Below are 20,816 nucleotides of genomic sequence, written 5' to 3' on the forward strand. Positions count from 1 at the left end.
TCAATGAGACATTTTTAAGTGTCTACACTATATCACTTGTTTGGTAAAATAGTTAAACAAGTTCATAAGTTGGGATAATAACTCTTTCATATTTAAAATATTGTAGTTGAAACCTTTCTCTTATTTATATCCTTGAGTTACTAAATAGGAGAGAGGACCGAGGAGGGAGCACCCTATCTCTACATCATTAAATAGGGAAAATGACTCACTAGTTAAGCATCTTAATTTTGTACTTCTCAAAATCTTATGTGAAAATTGTAACCATTTCAGCATATGTTTTTCCCAAGGTGTCTAAAATGAACAAAAAAAGAAAGAAAAGTGACACCGATATTGGTTCACTAAATTGTGTTTTATTGGTGCACTGATGTGAGATCACATACATTGTTACTTTTTAGATCTAAGGAATACGTTTCATTCAATTATGGGTAATCATCATCAACACTAACAACTTTAAAGTCACAACTATTGCTGCAATATTGTCAAAAAATATTGGGCATTAAATCAACGAATATTATCACAATTATTGAATAGCTCTCAATTACTAGATCCTCCTTGGCATTAAATCAACGAATATTATCACAATTAATGGATAGCTCTCAATTACTACATCTTCCTTTCCCCCAACAACTATGTCATATTGACTAGGAGAAGTGTACCAATAGCTATTATAGCTAATTTTATGCACCCACTAATCTTAAACATTACATCAAATTTTGACAATTTATAGCTATTTTTCCTAGCTTCTAGGTAGTAACGACGCATGTTGTGAGATACATTATATACACACAGATCAAAAATGCACATTTCAGTGTTATGCCTACTTAAAGATAACCCAATAATTGTGCACTTAAAATTAGCAATACTTCTACACAAATGATCCAATAGTTATACATATATGTCCTAATAGCCCAAATGAACCAATTATAAAAAAGAGATAAAAAATTACCAATACTTATACACAAATGATCCAATAGTTATACATACATGTCCCAATAGCCCAAATGAACCAATTATAAAAAAAAGGGTAAAAAAATGATAGTGCCCAAATGAACCAATTATAAAAAAAAAGGCTAAAAAGATGAACCACTATCAATACATATACAATTTATTAACAAAATTTTAGTTATATTTTTTATTTCTTTAAAGTTAAGTAATTGGAAGGTTCAAAGACTACATGGTTATTGGAACGGAACGGGCATGACTAGTGGTGATTATATGTAAAGCATGCAAAAGACAATAGAATTGAGAAAAAAGCACATCAGCTCGTATTAATTATTGGAATGCTCTCCCCTCATATTCAAAATACGACTATTGAACTAAAAACATTAAATACAGGGCAGCTTTTAAAGAATATAATGTGGACCAACTCTGGAGTAATCATAAAACCAGCCAACTTTGACCTTGTAACTTCATACAGTATGTCTTAGTTTATTTAGTCTGGAACCCATCCATCCCAAAGACCAGGTACTATTTTCAGTATCAAAACACACCACACAGAGAAGATGTCAGCTAGAAAAAGCATACATGAAAATCTTAAACGAAAAATCCACCAGATAAGACTGTCATTTACTCCAAGCTTGTCACCAAAAGCAAATACACATTTACTATCAATGCTGATGTTTTTATTAGCATTTTATATCAGTAAGTCCAAGTTCAATGAATATCAAACCATATATAACCTATACAGATCCCTGTAGGACATGGTAGCTCCCAGGTACCTTTGTCCCTACACAAGGTCATCATTGAAATCTTCATTCCTAAGAAGCAGGTTATGTAAGCCATTCAAATCTTGACACCTTATCAATGATTTCTGCTTGCCTCATAAAGCAAATGGAATTCTAGAAACAAATAAATATACAGTACCAGACTTGCTTCTTGGAAAGCCATAGGATGTGTAGTGAAAGAAACAAATAGGACAGTACTGTAGGACTGCATTTTACATGATTGTAGCATGCAAACAACCTTACTTAACTCTGCTTAGATAAGAGATTAAAGCGCTGCTTGTACTCCAGCTCAAAAGGGTTCCGAGTAGTGCAGGGATAATCATCTATGCAATCACTCCACACATTGTATTCACATGGATCAGGCTTTTTCAGCACCTTCCACACCACAGTATTACACTTAAAGCCTGATCCCAATGCTATCTGCCACACCCTGTCCCCTTTCTTCACTCGCCTCTTTGCCTCCATGTATGCCAGTTCATACCACAAACCGCTCGAAGAAGTATTGCCAAACCTGTGTAGTGTCATGTGAGCAGGCTCTGTGTCATAATCGGTGAGCTTGAGGCTTTTTCCAATGCCATTGATCACAGCCCGGCCACCAGGATGGATGCAGAAGTGCTCAAAAGCCAGCCTAGAGGAGGAGAGAGTATTAGTATAGAATCAGATTCATTCATGCTGTAGTAGTTGGCGTACAAATGATGAACTATCACATAAATTACAACCATAAACTAGAAAGTAGAAAAGGCTAATGACATGGCATCTTAACAAAGCACCAACCTAAAGCTTAACTCTAGATTGACATTTTGTGATTTATACTGGACAACTGTTGGTCTAAATTTCAATAGTCTTAAGGAAATTAAACTAAGTGATTGATGTTGATAAACCAAATCTTTGTTATGTAGTCTGCTTTTCTACGTTCATAAACCAAATTGGTATGAACAACTGGTGTTGTGATCAATCCAATTGAGTTAATCTGAACACATGGCCGATCTGGCACAGTGAGTAGGATAAGTTAAGAGTTTTTTTCTACCATGTAGATTTTGAGTCCTTATTCATGATGTTGGGCTCCAAAATTGCAGTTTTTTACAAGATTTCTACAGTAGATTTTGTGAATAGATAATTTTTTTTATATTGAAAAGAAAAGACAATTTATCCTTTCACATTTATATGTTGACTGCAGTATTACAGTTATAAAAATAAATCAAGACACCAACAATTTAAGTAAATATTCTCAGTTAATAACATTAACTACTAGCTGAGGATCACCTCATTATAAAAGTTCTTAAATTATCCCAACAGCACCATTTAAAAGGACCATAACTTAACACATCGACAAGAAACTTGGGCTCCAAAGCCCTTCATAATTGAGATGAAGGGTTATGAAGGGTACTGCAGCACGAGACTGCACTTTCTGGATTTAATTGTGTATCAAGTTTTTGTATCCAGAAACTGCATTCTCGTGTTGATATGATGGATTGTACAAGTTTCTGAATTAAATCCGGAAACTGCATTCCCGTATGCATTTTCGTGTTGTGTTTATTCCCGTGTGCATTTTCATGTTGTGTTTATTTTATATGATGGATCGTACAAGTTATAAATCCGGAAACTGCATTCCCGTGTGCATTCTCGTGTTTATATTCTCGTGTTTATATGTACAAGTTAATCCAGAAACTGCATTCCCGTGTATATATGATGGATTGTGGAAATCGGGAAATATGATGGATTGTGCAGCAGTCAGACATTGTGAATTAGCTTCATAGAACTGCAATTTGCAAGGTACATACTTCACCATTTTTTAATGGCAATTTATTTTGTTTCATCTAAAGTCTGAGTCACAGCTTGTGTAACAATTTAACTTCTTTCTAATATTTTTATAACCTAGCATTTTAAAATAATAGGACTACTGGCAACTTTTACATATGAATGTAGGGATGGGTGAACTTATAAACATTTTTCTCGTAAACAAGAGGTTCCAGGTCCGAATCCTAGGCATCTTATTAATTAAAAGTTAAAACATAAAACTGTTTGATCTTTAAGCAGAACCAGAACAGTTTGATCTTTTAAGCAGAGCTGATTTATTTCAAATTTTCAACTCTAGGCAGAGCAGATTTTTTTCCCAGGGAATACGAAAAGGGAGGCAGAACAAGTAAACACTAAAAGTAATATTTCAGCAACTGAATCCTTCAGCGATAAAAGAGGAGAGGATCAACTGAACAAGTAAAGATTAATAACAACAGCAGATTCTTTCAGCCATGGAAGAGGAAATCTGAGGCAGAACAAGATGAATAATAATAACAGCAGATTCTTTCAGCCATGGAAGAGGAGAACTGAGGCAGAACAAGCAAACGTAACTGACAGACACATCAACCAGAGAACTTGCACGTTGAGGGGCTTGACTGCAAGAGCCCTTCCAAATTGACACTGAATTAGATAGCTCTGTTAATACAAAGGAAGTTACGCCATTATAGAAGAGTATTGGCCCATACACTGAAAAGCCTACCTGCAAAGAATAGGTGCCTACTTCTGGATTACCAAGGCCTTCCATAACACTAACATCTAATAAACCATCTACCCCTTGCTCATCAATTCCAAGCTATCCTTGCAAGATTAATAGAAACACCTACCTGAAGTTGGGCACGTAGGGCTTGACAGAAGCTTTGAGCAGCTTGATGCACAGCAGGTTGTACACAAAATACATCTGCTCTGAAATGGGCAGAACCTTGGACGCCAGTGTGGTTATATTGTTCTTGAGAGCAATGCCCGCCGCCTCAATCAAATAAGTACTGAGAGACACCCCCATGACATCCTCATCATCTTCTCTCTGCACAATACTATTGTAGGCCTGATCATTTTGTCCCAGATGGGTTCTAACCAGATGCACAAGCTCCATCTTAGCCCTGCTTCCATCCACCGCCTTGTTGGACAACAGCAGACTCGAACCCCCAACCCGAAACAAACAATTGGACATCATCATCGACTTGTCATTACCCTCATAACGGTTCATGGTCAAATTCTCAGTGCTCACAAGAACAGCATAGGAATTCTTATGCACCTTCAGCAAATCCCTAGCCAAACCCAGGGCAATAACCCCAGCGCTACACCCCATGCCAGAAACGTTATACGTCCTCACATCTTCTCGCATGTGGTAATGGTTCACAATCCAAGCAGAAAGGGAAGGAGCAGGGGCGAAACAGCAAACATTAACGATCAGTATATCGACGTCACAGGGTCGAATATTACTTTTATCAAAAAGTTTGTCGAGAGTCGCCACAAAGGTCTCTTGCATCTCCAGCCACCCTTCGCTCATACTAGACACGACATTTTCTTGGAAAAAGGAATTGGGCGCATAGGTCCGCTGTCCCAGGCCGGATTTTATATGAACATTTACCTGAAAGCGCAACGATTCAGGCGGCGGATCGCTCTTACTAATAACGTATTCGGAGGCTTCTGTGTTGAGCATTCTTTCATCTGGAGGCTTGTAGCAGGCGTATGCTATTAGATAACAGCGATTCCCCATCCATTTTCTCAATAACAGAGCAGCTACAGAACACACTAAAAGCACACACAGTGTTGCAGAAAGAAATGTAAGATGAAAACCCAACATCAGCCCTTCTTCCATCCTTCTCAATCTCTTTAGGGCTCTGCAAAATTTTGTTTACGTTGCCCATGGCTGACTGGCCTTTTGTACACAGCAAAGATTGGATATGGTGGACAGCAGCGTGCCACGTTATCTGTGATGTTTCTCTTGTGAGGACAGCATGCGAATTTGGCAGAAAATTAATTGGGTGATTTATTTGCTTAGAGTTACAGGTGGCGTACGCGGCTGCTTCGGTAGTTCAAACCTTCTGATCTTATTCAAGCGTTCACACAGCAGACTTCATTCGTAGATTGATAAAGTCTGGTAAGAAATAATTAATAGCATTTGTTTTGAATGCACTACCTACTCTGCCATGATTTCCCTCTGGCCTGCACTAAATTTTTGAAGGGTATGAGTTATGGTTGCTGAGGGATTGTTTAATGGGTCCCTCGTATTCTGTTAGCAACAGATGGACTAAGTGGCGGTCACATGGATGAATATCTTGCTGGTAGTCTTTCTGTGGGTTGGTGCTCTCCTCTCTAACTTTTTAGATCTACCCAAAATAAGAAAGTTGTTCAAATTTTAAATATTTTTCAACTGCAAGGGGACAGCATGCACTTTTCCAAATTAATTATTGATATGAAATTTAGAAGTATATTCTATTAATAATGGGTTTATAATTTAAAATATTTTAGTACAATTGGTAATAAGGATGATGATATGTTCAATTTTTTTGAGTTACCATATATAAAGATGAGGCCAATAGGTACTCTATTGTCCTTTGCTTTCAATTGAGGAGATATCAACATAGACTCTTAACTTTTTGTCATCCATGTTGCACTAATGTATTCACACCTTGTTCACCTAATGCCTAAATTACTAATTTAAAGAAAAGCCAATACAAGATAATTAAAAGCCCACTTAAATATTCCACATGTACCAATAGCCACCCACTTGTAGTGCTAGTAATTAAAATTTGAATATATAATTGGAGGAGTTGCACAATTTTATTAGTAACCATAAGTAGCCGATACATGATTATTAAAAGCCCACTAACATATTTCACATGTACCAATAGCCACCCACTTGTATGCTTGGTAGTTAAAAGTTTTAATATTTAATTGAAGGAGTTGTGCAACTTTATTGGTACCCATAATTCATGATTACTAAGGCATTTGTACATAGGTATAGGTCAAAAGAGTTGTTAGAGGAATGTGTATTAGATTAGTTGTACAATTTCTTGAAGTGATTGTAGCATACAACTATTAAGGCATCTACAAATAGGTATCATATGTCACCTCTAATTTATCACTTTTTGACCTTTGTGCACATAACAAATCCTATTGCATTCCATGTAACTACCTAGAAGTTGAAACGGTAGCTTTAAGCTCTTCAGTCACTTATGAAGAAACACAAAAAAATTATCAAAATTCAATATATCATTTAGGAGCTTAGGGTGCACAAAGTTAGAGTTTGTGAAGTTAAGGTGGATAGCTATTGGTACCCTTCCCTACTACCTAACAAAATTTATCTTTAAAATGTACTTGAAAAGGAAAATACATAGTTTTTTAACATGTTTAATAAATTTAGGGTTATAAAGCAAGATACACATGTAATCACATGCAATTATTTCAAATAAATAGGTTGGAACTAATAATTCAAACAATGAATAAATTAGATGTATGGGTGTTTAGCTCTAATTATGATGAAGATTTCATCATACTCGTGTTAGAAATTCATTTGTCTATACGTCATAATTTTGGAAGCATTTATGTCTTCCATTGACCTATAAATCTAATTTTATACTTCTCAAAGTCACTTGTGAGTGTACATAAGTGATATTTATGTGCAAGAACTTAAAAGTAATGCATGGATCTAAACCTATGACTTGTAGACCTAATATTGTAAATTTTTATCATCAATAAGGTGTTCACTTTTATGTGTACACTCTAGAAGTGATAAAAAACTAAGGGTGTATACAAACACCTTTGAGAAATCTATTGAATTGTGAGGGTCATGTTCTTGTTATTCAAACCTCTAAATGGGCATATTCAATTATAGTGAACATGGTTTAACCATGGATGATTAACACTGAAACAAAATCGCCCATGCATAGAGTGCATCCTCCCTACTGACATAAAATTTGTCCAACTAGAAGTGAATCTGCTTGGACACAAAGCAACTCTACCCAAGGATGGACTGACAAGGACTTTAAATCTTAGGCAAAATTGCTTGAATGCAATGAAAATTTGCCCAACCATAGAGTGAATCCACCCAAGAGGGGATGGACTAACTTGGACTTATTACAACATAATATACTAAATGCAAACCAATGAAAAGAGAAAGTGGATATAACACAAACAAATTATATGCATCAGTATCAATGAGGAAACATTCCAAATTACACAAACCTAAATTATTTAGATAGGATTGACAACAAGTGTAGGCCCACAATGCAAGCTCTTAATACAATCTATCAATGGTTGGATAGATAGAGATCATGAACCACAAGGGTGAAGGATCTCTTACTAATGACAGTCGATTGGCTATGTCTTAGTAACTTTATCTTAGTACACAAAGGTACATTGTGAGTAATTTTGAGGTATGATACACATCCATTGCACCATGCTAATTAACAACCAAATGGCCTTAAAGTAGGCTAATATAGATGATCTAGTGCATCCTCTAAATATCAAGAGGGTGTGTGAGACACATCTATAAACACCATTCTGTCACAAGCATGGGTCAAGAACATTGAGAAAGCCATTTTGACCAACCCTGCACCCTATCTTGATATCACCCAAGCATCGAGATTTCACTAAACATGACATGACCGAATTGGGTTACAACTTTCATTCTCAACCCTTATATATCTCGTCGGTTCACATGGTTGAGGTCATCTCTTGCGGTGATGAAATTGCCAAGTAGGCATCCAAATGGGAAGAAAATGTTATGCATTTTTTATATTTAGGCTCACATGCAAATGTAAGGCTAGAGTAGATGCATAAAACTAGCACCACTAGGATTACACAATAAGACTTAGATTTACATGCAATTTCTAATATCCAAGCTCACATGTAGTGCAAGGATAGAGTGTGAGATTTTTCCAAGATCAAGAGCTCAATGAAATGTAAAAAATAGAGAGACAAAATATAGGACAAGAATAAACTATATTCTCATCAATAGATAAAAAATAGTTGTTCATACAATGAATATGAGCCTACATATATAGGAAAGGCTATATGGATATGTGAGCACACAGACATGACATGTGGCTCAATAAGAAACAAGGGTAGGTAGGAAATAGGTGTGGTAGGTAGGAGAAACAATAAAATATTCCACATGAGGTGGATCACCCACTAAAGGTGGAATTATCACTCCACAATAAGTGGATATGATAGTGTTGTAACAAGATCAACTCCATAAAAGGTGGAAATTCTCCTACACACACTATCCCAATGTGACACAAACACCCAAGTGTCTCATACCCAAACTACTATGAGATGCATCTCCTAAGTAAACTTAAGTAAGGTGTAATAATATCCATGATGAATAAATATTTACACCAACACCCCCCCTTAAGTGCAACTTAGGGGAATGCACTTAAGTCTACAATGCAACTAAGCAATGCAAGATGGGTCCCGGCTATGAGGCCATGTTAGGTACCCATGTACAAAAGAAAATGCATGCAAACCAATGCAATGAAATCTCTCACAAAGCGGGGAAAGAGAGAAAAACCCAATGGGAAAAAACCCTCCCCCAAAAGAGAGATGAAAGTTATACAAGAGAACTCTCATAGAAGAATGTGAGGAACAAAACCCCATGTGAGGAAAAAGTCCCCCCATATGAGAGAAGAAGAGAAGCTAGGAAGCTCCCCCTCAATGTAGAATCAACACCAATGATAGAAGCTCGATGATGTATGAAGAAACTGCTCCACGAACGTCGAACAACATTCCTCCCCTTAGGAAGAAACAAAACCAAAGGTGTATCCATGATGTCTCCCCAATCATGAAGGGAAGATGTATGAAAAAAACTCATGACGAATGAAGTCTCTGAAAACTGCTCAAGTGTCCCCATGTCAATGATGAAAGGTATCCCCTCCAAAGGTGGTAAACTGCTCCACACTGCTGAAAAAGGCACTCCAAGATCTAGTGGAGAAGAATGCAGAACAAGTCCCAAAGACTCACATGTCTCCTCAAAACATAAAGAGACCTCCTCCAACTGTTGTACATAAGAATCCACAATCATGTCAACCTTGAAAGAATGATCATGAGGAGAATGAATAAAAGGGTCAGAGTGTTCCCTAACAACAATCGAAGAAGGATCATCTTCATCAAAGAGAAGATGAATATCATCAATGATGTCTCCCAAATCTGCAATGTAGGATTCCACAAATAAACTTGCAATGTCTAACAAGTAATCATCCTAAGAAACTGAGGCTGGAAGACAAGGTATATCCTGCTGCATTGAATCACATGAAGGCAAAACTGTTGCACTATCTGCATCATCGGGTGCAATAGGTGATGTGATATCAATAAGAGGAGATGAAACACAAGGCTCAAGAATGGGGTCACATGTGAGAATCCCCAAGTTCAAGTACCCAAAGTTCTCCTCAAAATCTGAATCATCACAAGAAGTGTGATCATGCGTAGAATCATTATATGTGAAATCATCATCAACAACAAAATCTGAAAAGGAGTATAATTGAGATGCATGATCAACCACCTCGGTTGCAATGATAGCTCTAGTCTCCAAGTCTAATGAAATCTGACTCAGGTGTGAACTCCACAATTCTCTTTGTAGCGCCATGTGTGATTTGATAGATGGAAAGGAGATTATTTGTCAAGTGGGGGTACACACAACATATCATTGGAGGAATTATCTGTTGGTATTATGGATGTGTTGCATTGGTTTTGTCATTGATGTCAACACTTATCAACACTTATCCTTCTAGAGATCTTTGGTTATGTTGAACTGGCACATTATGTTCAGTGACTTATGCACAGTCACCAGTATTTGGTTCAGCGACAGGTTTTGTTGTTCATCGACACTGAGGATGACTTGTTATCATCCAGAGATCACTTGGTTATGTCAAAGACATGGTTTGGACACTTGATTTTGGTATTGTGGTTATTGGTCTAATCGGGTTGACATATTTGTTGTTACTGGCAAATTGGTCTAGGTTATGGACTGGCACACGTTATCTATTCCAGATTAGCATGACACATTATGGAGATGATTTATTGATCGGATATTGTTGTAATTGTATTGAGCCGACATGATGCATCACATCTTGACTTATTTGTAATTGATTTAATTGTAATATTCTTAATTAGCCATCCAACACATTTGGTCCTAGGTTTTGGTATATATGTAAGATCTCATTTGTGAGATGAAAAATATATGAGCAGAGAAGTAAAAGGTTATGGTATTGTTACATGGTATGTGCGAATATTGAAGATTATATGAGCAGACCATAGAGAAGGTTCAAGGAAGGTTTGAAGGTGATTATTAGAGCTTAACCGGTACTGAATCCAACATTGGAGATGCTACTTTGAGTAGTACATCATCATTGGATTTAATCATCCAATTGTAGTCAATGTGACTCCTATTTTGTTATTGAGCAGTGAGCTCTAGGCGGTTGGCCTTTTTGCATGGGCAGAACCCCATTTTTATACACATACTATCTGCAGTAGTATCATTTGATTGTGGGTAAGGTTTCCTACCATGGTTTTTCCCCTTATAGGGTTTCCACGTACAAATCTTTGTGTTATGTGTTGTGGATGTTGTTTCTCTTTCTGTTTCATGCATTAAGTTTTACCGGTATTGATATTAACTGTTAATTTGTTAACCGACATTAAGTTTGGTTTACCGGTATTATGTATCAAGTTTGACTAAGTTATATTTGGGTTAAAATTAATAGACAATTGATTCACCCCCCCCCCCCCTCTCAGTTGCCTCCGGGTCCTAACATTATCCCCAATGGAAATAGATCATTTCCCAATCACATCCATGTATGTATGATTGCCCATCAAAATCTGCCGCATGGTACAAGGCTCAAATGAAGAGAACATAGACTGTGAAGATGCCATATGATGAGAAGCCCTTGAATCTAGAAGCATTCTCCCTGAATCATGACTTGTAGTAGCACAAAGAGCTTTTCCTTTTCTTGTCCCAAAAGAGTGAGTCTTCCCACTTGTAGAATCCATGAATGCTTGCCATTTCCCTTTTGATTGTGAGGAAGTAGAAGTTGATGAATCATCCTTCTTGTAGACATTAGGCAAATCAATGTTATGCTTTTGAGGATATGTGTGAGCTCATCAATCTTCTTAGAATGACAACGACACTCCTCACGACCAAACTTTTTACAATAGGCATAAGTAGGTCTCTCCCTCTTTGGTGAATTGTCCCTCTTGGAAGAGGATGAATCTCCTTGTTGCGGAGAAGGTGATGCTTTGTCCTTAGGATTTGATTGCTATTTCTTCTGGTTTGAGTTTTCCTTTCCTTGATTTCCTTTGTTCCCTTGATTTGCCACTAATGCTTGAGACTTAGAAGCCTTAAGAATGCCCATGCTTATCAACTTAGTTTGTTCCATCATCAATATTTCGGCGAAAGCATCAAATGTAGGCATTGTGTATCTTGAACCCATTTTCATCCTATGGGTTTGGAAACTAGAAACAAATGCTGCATATTCTTCTAGAAGATTGCCCATCAAATTGAAGATCAATTGAGTATCCTTATCAATGCCACAATCCTTGAGTTGTGCCCTCAACACATTTGCCTTAGTGACATAATCTTGTATAGTATCAAAGTTCTTGGGATCTAGCATGGTGAGATCACTATCAATCTGATATCCCCTAATCTCATCAACTTGACCATACAAGTCTTGAAACTTTTGCCAAGCATCCTTGATTAGAGTACATTTCTCAATATGAAAAATGAGATCCTTTGATACATACTTTCTTAAGGTACCAATTGCCATGATATTTTTAGTGATCCAATCCAAGTGACCAATAGGATCAGCCTTAGGATCAACAGGAGAAACAATAGTTCCATCAATATAATGAGTTAGTCCTTTTTCCATGTTTACTCCATGCATCAATTTTCCAAGTAGCATAATTATGAGGACTTAAGAGAGGAAACTTAGGATAACCCATAACAACAAAAAGGAAGAAACACAAGAGAACAAAAACACAAGAGACACCCCCCAAATTCAATCAATCAAAATACCCCCCCCCCAAAAAAAAAAATAAAAAACAAAATAAAATTAAATGATGATTTTGGCACTTTATATGTAGTGCGTGTACAATAGGCCACTTGAAAACAATGGCAAGTTGGACTTCTGATTTTGTTTTACAACTGCCCCAGTAGGCTGAGAACTACAATGCAAAAGACTAGCAAGATAGATCTATGCAATACAAGTGCCAAATTGGCCAAAAAGGACCATATGCTAACTGCAAAATGATAGCATATTATGAGAGTAGATGAAAAATTATGAACTTTAAAAAAAAATGACACCTGAAAAGGAGTTCGTATGAGCCCAAACGGAGTCCTGGAAGTTGCAAAAACGGGGATTGGATAGGTACAATCACCAAAAACTAAGATTTATGAAAAATATGTCCATCAAAATCAGAAAATAATACCACCATGAGAAAGTACACGAAATTATAGCTCATTTAAAAAACAATTGCACCCAAAAAGGAGCAAAAATGAGCAAGATATGGCCATTTGAAGTTGAACTGCAAAATCAAAAAGATCAACAGAGGGGGCCTGCCAAATTTTCAAAAAAATGATGACGTCAGCAAAATGCGAGTCTAAATTTGATGACCGTATGACCATCGTGAAAACTTCACGTCCTTGTTGATTGGACATCCATACCGTACGGACTGTTAACGTGGCACAATTAGAAAATGCCAAGTGTTCGTACGGTGATGACGTGGCAAGTACGAAATTATAGATGTGGCAAGTACGAAAATATGACATGGCATACTGAATGACTAAGGTGGCTCTGACGTGTTCTGGTGATTTGGCAGCCAATTGGGCTATTGACATGGTATACAGAAGTGCCACGTGGACGTGGTGGGGTGCTCGGCCGGAACTGCTGAGTGGGTTGCGGGGTCGTGTGGTAGAGGCTGCGAGGTAGCGTTGGAAGGCAGACCAGCATCAAGCGGTAATCGTCGGGGGCCGCAATGGGAAGGACAATAGGCAGGCCAACCGGAATGTCAGGAGTTGAAGATGTAGTCAGTGGAGCATACTGACGTGACACGGAGGACGGAAGACGCTAGACAGAGGACGGTCGGGTTTTGCAGCGATCGATGGAGACACCAGGTACGGGCGATGGCAGCATGTACGTCATCTGCATTTTTTGCAGCATGACTAGTGCAGGGGTGGGGTCAACATACCCCCCACAATAATACAAAAAAAATTCATATCGTATTGCCCAAATTGGGCAAATTTTTTTTCCAAGCCCCAAATTTGACTTTCACCCAATATATGCGAATTTATAGTCAAATTTCATGGAAACGACCACCCAAACGCAATGGCGAGGTCAGAACTGGTCTAGGACGCCTCCAAAAGATGCCGCTCCTCAGATCTACCTCTTGACGTTGCAATAATGCCTCTCAAGATTGAATCAATGATGCTCTAATGGATCTGATACCATGTGAGATTTTGCCAATATCAAGAGCTCAATTAAATATACAAAATAGAGAGACAAAATATAGGACAAGAATAAATTGTATTCTCATCAATAGATAAAAAATAGTTGTTCATACAATGAATATGAGGCTACATATATAGGCAAGGCTATATGGATATGTGAGAACACAAACATGACATGTGGCTCAATAAGAAACAAGGGTAGGTAGGACATAGGTGTGGTAGGTGATGTAGAGGTATGGTTCAAACAACTTGAAAATGCTCCAAGTTACTCACTTGCTCAACCAAACAAAAAACCCTCCTTTTAAGGGTTCACTCCAACCAAGCCTCACACCTTTAATAGTATCAATTAAACATCCCATATCACCTATTTCCATCCACATAACCCCACAATGGGATAGTGTGCAAGGTTATCTATATTTGGTTTCAAACCCCACAGGCAAAAGTGCTCAAAATGGCTCAAATTGCTCACAACCCCTCCAAATGGTTTTATAGGCCAAAAAAGGCTCAAGAAAGGTTTGATAGGTTCCTAAAAACTCAAATGATGCCAAACAACCCTCTGATTTGGTTGTTCAAGTCCCAAAAGTCACAAAGTGCAAATTGGCTCCTTAGACCTATTAGCCTTCAAAACTCACTTTTTGGCTTCCCACCCAAAAAATCCAAAGGATAGGAAAATATTGTTTTATTTTATTGAACACCAACCTGGGGCAGCACTTTCTACGAAAGGAAAAGTTTTGTAACCTCTTGCAAGTATCATTTCTAATAAACCTTCATCTAGGCTAATAAGGGCTAGTTTAAGCACTTAACAAAGGAACTACCCCACAAAATTGCAACTCCACCAAACCAAATATTTTAGCACCTTGGGGTATCCAAATAATCACCAAATACCAAGTTATAGCTTCTGATTTGCATTAAAACTAAAGTTATGGGGACTGTTCATGAATTTTGTTCAATTCCCACAACTAGTCACATAGAGATGCTTGGCCAAATTTAACAAAATCTCACCCAAAATGAATCCTTTAGGTCTGAAACCTTTTTGATATTAAAATAAACTCCCAAATCCTCCATTTCACCAAGTTTTAGAATTTTACCATGGTGAATTTGGAAGAAATGGGAAATTGAAGTTGAAACCTTAGGAAAGGGCACTTTCACGGGCTGTTTGGATCTGTTACAACTTTTCTCCCTCAATACTCCACCTCCAGACCTCTGGTTGGATTAAAAAGAAATTTATTTCACCCCTCTAACTCCCCATGAAATACTTTTTCAATTTTGAGGTCATGAAATTCCGTACCAACCGAAAGAACAACAAATTTTTTGGAAAAAATGAAGAATTTTATTGATTTCAAATACCAAGTTTATAAATTCCACCCACAACAACCCCCACATGAGTTTGTTGAGGTATTTTATAGTTTTCCCAAAATTTTCAAACTGATTTTAGATGGTTATGAACATTGGAAACCAATTACAACAACTTTTTGAAAAGTTGCTTTACAAATTGACAAGTTTTGTCAATTTTTGACAATTTTTGCATTTTGCCATTCAAACTAATTTTATCATCAACCTAGGGACCTAAACACATTGAAATGGATCTAAATAGACCAAGAAAACCTTGAATCCCTAATTTTACTCATCCTAAGTCCCTTTGACCATAGTTGACCATAGGGTTTATAATGCACCCTAGGCCACTAGGCCTTACAAAATGGACATTTAGGATCTTATTACAAAAAAAAAAAACATAGACAAAGGATTCTTTGATCCTTCCCAACACCTTTCTATCAAAAACATGAAATGTTCAATCAAGAAATTATTAAATTGAGGCTTGTGCCCCTACACCATACTCCTGGGGTGGGCTGATCTCATTTCCACATGATATAAGTTGGTCCAATGAAGTGTCATGCTTCATAATTTCTGCCTCATCCATCCATACTGCCTCTTCAACATGATGTACTACCCATTTCACAAGGTATTGTTTGTATTCTTTATTTTTGGTCTTCTTGATGACCCTTTCATCAATGATCTTTTCAGGCTTCTTTGGTGCATGAGGAGGTATATCAACAATGTCCTCTTGAATCTCCTCCACATGAAAGTCTGTACCTGCAGCAACATGCCTTTTATAGGGTGTTAGATCACACACATTAAAGATAGGAGAAATACCAAGGTTAGAGGGAAGAGATATCTCATAGGCATTCAACCCATGTTTCTTCAAAACCTTACAAGGACCCACTTTCTTCATGAGTAACTTTGTATGCTTCCCCTTTGGTAATCTTTCTTTCCTCAGGTACACCCACACCATATCACCAATCTGAAATTGTACATCCCTCCTCTTCTTATCAACAAGTTCCTTGTACTTTTGTGAACTCTTTTGGAGGGCTAGCCTTACTTCATCATGCACTTCCTTCATGCTATCAACAAATTGTTCACCATGAGGACTTGTTTTCCCATCATGTGGAAGGTCTCTCAACTCCAAGATGCCTCTTGGATTCTGCCCATACACAATCTGAAACGGACTCCTTCCTATACTCCTATTCACAGAATCATTGAATGCAAATTTAGCTTGTGGAAGTACACCATCCGACTTCTCTCCATATTGCTTTGTCAAGCATCTCAATAGGTTTCCCAAGAATCTATTCACAACTTCAGTTTGCCCATCTATTTGTGGATGGTAGGTTGAACTAAAGTTCAAGTTTGTTCCCAACCTCTTCCATAAGGTTCTCCAAAAATGGCCAATGAATTTCACATCACAATCTCTTTGAAAAACAAATTTGCTACATAGGTTGCATCACTAGTACTCTTACATGGAAATAAATGTGCCATCTTACTGAACCTATCTACAACATCAAAGATGCTACCAAAGCCTTTTTGAGTCCTAGGCAATTCCATTACAAATTCCATACTACAACTTTCCCAAGGCCTTGTAGGTATGGGTAATGGTTGATACAAACCTGCATTGGTGGAAGTACCTTTGTCCTTTTGACAAATAGTGCATGTTTCAACAAATCTTCTCACATCACTTTGCATCTTAGGCCAATAGTTATGTCTTCTTATCTGTTCAAGGGTTTTATCCAACCCAAAATGTCCACTCATGCTTCCACAATGCTTTTCTTTCACAATATTCTCCCTCATTGAACACCTAGGAATGCATAGTTGATGTCCTTTGAACAATAAACCATCTTGGATAAGTAATCAACATATTCAACATGGTATGCTTCAGAAAAATCAGAACAAACTTTATAAATTTCATGAAAGTCTTCATCACCTTCATACATACCTTTCAAGGAGTGAATCCCCACACTTTGCAACTTCACCTCTTGCACTATCAAGGATCTTCTACTCAAGGCATCTGCCACCTTGTTTGCAACTCCCTTTTTGTGTTTGATTGTAAAGGTATATGCTTGGATAGATTCTACCCATTTCATATGCTTGTGACTCAACTTCTCCTGGCTATTCAAGAAGCTAAGTGTCTGATTGTCAGTAAAAACAACAATTTTTTTTGGAAGGAGATAATGCCTCCACTTTTTCAAGGCTTGAACTAAGGCATAAATTTCCAAATCATATGAGGAATACTTCTTCTTTTCCTCATTGAGTTTCTCACTAAAAAATGCAATGAGCCTACCCTCTTGGCTCAAAACAACCCTTATAGCAACATTAGATGCATCACACTCAATTGTAAAAACCTTTTGGAAATCTAGAAAAGCAAGTACAGGTTGCTTTGCTACCTTTTGTTTGAGACTTTGAAAATCCTCCTCAGCTTTCTTGGTCCACACAAACTTGCACTTCTGCCCCCCTTTGATTGTTTCCAGGATAGGTGCACAAACTTGGCTAAAACCTCTTATAAACTTCCTGTAAAAGGAAGCCAAGCCATGGAAGCTTCTAACTTCAGTCATTGACCTTGGAGAAGGCCAATTCAAGATGCTCTCCACCTTCTCAGGATCCATCTTGATGCTTCCACCTGAAACTATGAAACCAAGATACACCAATTCTTCCTGCATAAAAAGACGCTTGTCCACATTGATTAGGAGCTTTTCTTCTTGCAATCTCTTAAGGACCAAATTCAAATGTTGCATATGTTCATCTCTATTCTTACTGAAAATAAGAATATCATCCAAGTAAACAATAAAAAATTTACCAAGGAAAGGTTTTAGAACTTCATTCATGAGTCTCATGAATGTACTAGGTGCATTGGACAAGCCAAATGGCATCACTCTCCACTCATAAAGGCCTTCATTAGTCTTAAAGGTTGTCTTCCATTCATCTCCAGCCCTTATTTTGATTTGATGGTACCCACTCTTCAAATCCACCTTTGAATACCACCTGGCACCCCCTAGATGATCCAACAAGTCCTCAATCCTAGGCATAGGGAGCCTATACCTAATAGTGATCCTGTTAATGGCCCTTGAGTCCATACATAACCTCCATGTACCTTCTTTCTTAGGTGCTAGCATGGCTGGAACAACACATGGACTCAAACTTTTAAAAATCAAACCCTTATCTAAGAGTTCCTAGATTTGTCTTGCCATTTCCTCATTCTATTGGGGTGTTAACTTATAGGCAGCCTTATTTGGGAGTGTAGCCCCTGGGATTAGATCAATATTATGGCTAATCTCTTTGATTGGAGGTAGGGTATCAGTCAACTCTTTGGTTACAATGTCCTTATAGGTCTCAAGCAAATCTGCCACCTCTTTTGGTCCTATCCTCATAGGTTCTTCCTTTTTCTTGTGCACCTTTCTTTCTTCTTGTTTTGGCAATACAATCAAAGCATAACAAGGAGTATCCTCCCTCTTCAAACATTCTAAAATCTCTTTCTCTCCTACAAACAAAAACTTAGAGTCTTTTGGTTCCTCACCATTATCAGGTAGGGGTAGTAATGTTACCTTCTCACCTTTGTACCAGATGGTGTATGTGTTCTTCTCACCATCATGTTTTGACTTCATGTCATATTGCCATGGCCTTCCAAGAAACAAATGACATGTATCCATGGGTACAATGTCACAAAGTACCTTGTCCTTGTACTTGCCAATAGAAAACTCCACCCATGTTTTCTCTTCTATGACGGTATGCTGCCCCTTTGTGAGCCATGGTACCTTGTAGGGTCTTGGATGTTTAATCCTCTTCAATTTCAATTTCTCTAATACCTCAATGGACAAAAAATTATCAGTAGAACCTGAATCAATCACAACACTACATACTTTGTCACCACTTCTACAAGTAGTTCTGAAAAGTGCCTTCCTTTGGGGTGGCTCTGGTGGACTATGTGCTTTGATCAATGTCCTTCTCATCATCATGATCTCTCCTTGTTCAGGCTGCACAAAGGATCCATGAGAATGAACACTATGTGTGTCCTCGTCTCTTACTAAATTTTCTCTCCTTTCACCTTGTTTGTTTGTCTTCTCTGGACATTTGGATGCAACATGCCCCATTTGATGGCATCTATAGCACTTTATGCCTTCTAGGCCTCTTCCTCTACCTCTTCCTATAAAGTTTCCTCTCTTTCCTCTGAAAGATCCTCTAGAACTGCCTTCCCCTTGTTCATTCCCTTGACTTGATTCACCAAGGTCTTTGGAACCTTGTCCTCTTCCTTGAGACATATTTTTGCCCCTATTTCCAAAGTCTTTTTGCCCTCTCCCTCTTCCACCTTGATCACTCTTCCTCTTGAGTTTTTCTTCAACCTTCAAAGAAAGTTGAAAACATTTTTGGACTATGGGAGGGTTGCTTAGACTATGTTCATCTTGAATGGTAACTCTCAACCCTTGCAAGTATCTTGCAAGCTTCACACATTCATGCTCCACTACCTTGGACTTCATCACCAATTTGTGGAACTCTTGAGTATAATCTGATACACTCATCTCCTTTTGTCTCAAACTCATTCTCCTCTTATGAAGTTGGACTTCATAATCTTCAGGAACATATGCATCCTTGATCAATGCAACCATCTTCTTCCAAGTGGTCACTGGATTCTTCTTCTCCTTCACCCTATAATCTTGAGTGAAATTCCACCATGTAAGGGCTGATCCCTTCAACTTGGACTTAGCAATCTTAACTCTCTAACTTTCAGGTATGCCTTCACATTCAAAGAAGCTTGCGAGGGCATCAATCTAATCCACAACAACATCTGGATTCAAGTTTCCATCATAGGAAGGTAGGTCCAACCTAACATCCATGGTCCTTCTCTCCATGGCCTTCAGGGTCTTCACAAGTAGTCTCTGATCAGCAGGCACTTATTCTTCATCACTTTGCCCAAGGGGGTCCTCATCACTCCCCTCTTCAACAACATTAGAGTTTCCACCACTTTTCTTACGAAGTTCCCCATTAAGTCTATCAACCTCCTTCTGCAAGGAATCAATCTTGTGAACCAAGTTTTGATCCTTAAAAAAATTCACTATTTGTGCATTAGTCATCCTTGAGGAAAACTCACCCTCATCTTCTTCCCCTGACATGGCTAAACTGAAAAAATCCTTCTCCTAAGGATCACACTTGCTCTGATACCAAATGATGTAGAGGTATGGTTCAAACAACTTGAAAATGCTCCAAGTTACTCACTTGCTCAACCAAACAACAAACCCTCCTTTTAAGGATTCACTCCAACCAAGCCTCACACCTTTAAGAGTATCAAATAAACATCCCATATCACCTATTTCCATCCCCATAACCCCACTATGGGACAGTGTGCAAGGTTATCAATATTTGGTTTCAAACCCAACAGGCAAAAGTGCTCAAAATGGCTCAAATTTTTCACAACCCCTCCAAATGGTTTTATAGGCCAAAAAAGGCTCAAGATAGGTTTGATAGGTTCCTAAAAACTCAAATGATGCCAAAAAACCCTCTGATTTGGTTGTTCAAGTCCCAAAAGTCACAAAGTGCAA

General features: G+C 37.9%; 1 protein-coding gene across 1 annotated transcript; it reads right to left on the minus strand.

Moving 5' to 3' along the window:
- Positions 1-1,533: 1,533 nt before the first annotated feature.
- On the minus strand, positions 1,534-5,663 carry LOC131073400 (3-ketoacyl-CoA synthase 1). Its single transcript, XM_058009842.2, has 2 exons — positions 4,346-5,663; positions 1,534-2,352 (listed from the first exon to the last, which is right to left on the minus strand). Exons 1-2 carry the CDS (start codon positions 5,338-5,340, stop codon positions 1,968-1,970), a joined length of 1,380 nt encoding a protein of 459 aa, XP_057865825.1. The 5' UTR covers positions 5,341-5,663; the 3' UTR covers positions 1,534-1,967.
- Positions 5,664-20,816: the final 15,153 nt, after the last annotated feature.

This window comes from Cryptomeria japonica, chromosome 10 (genome assembly GCF_030272615.1).
Source record: "Cryptomeria japonica chromosome 10, Sugi_1.0, whole genome shotgun sequence".
Classification (NCBI taxonomy): domain Eukaryota; kingdom Viridiplantae; phylum Streptophyta; class Pinopsida; order Cupressales; family Cupressaceae; genus Cryptomeria; species Cryptomeria japonica.

Bases quoted from the DNA above. Each gene is read 5' to 3' on its own strand.
- LOC131073400 (XM_058009842.2), bottom strand. From the start codon at position 5,340: ATGGAAGAAGGGCTGATGTTGGGTTTTCATCTTACATTTCTTTCTGCA. The intron at 2,353-4,345 runs GTAGGTGTTTCT...CTCCTCCTCTAG, and splicing joins CCCTACGTGCCCAACTTCAG to GCTGGCTTTTGAGCACTTCT.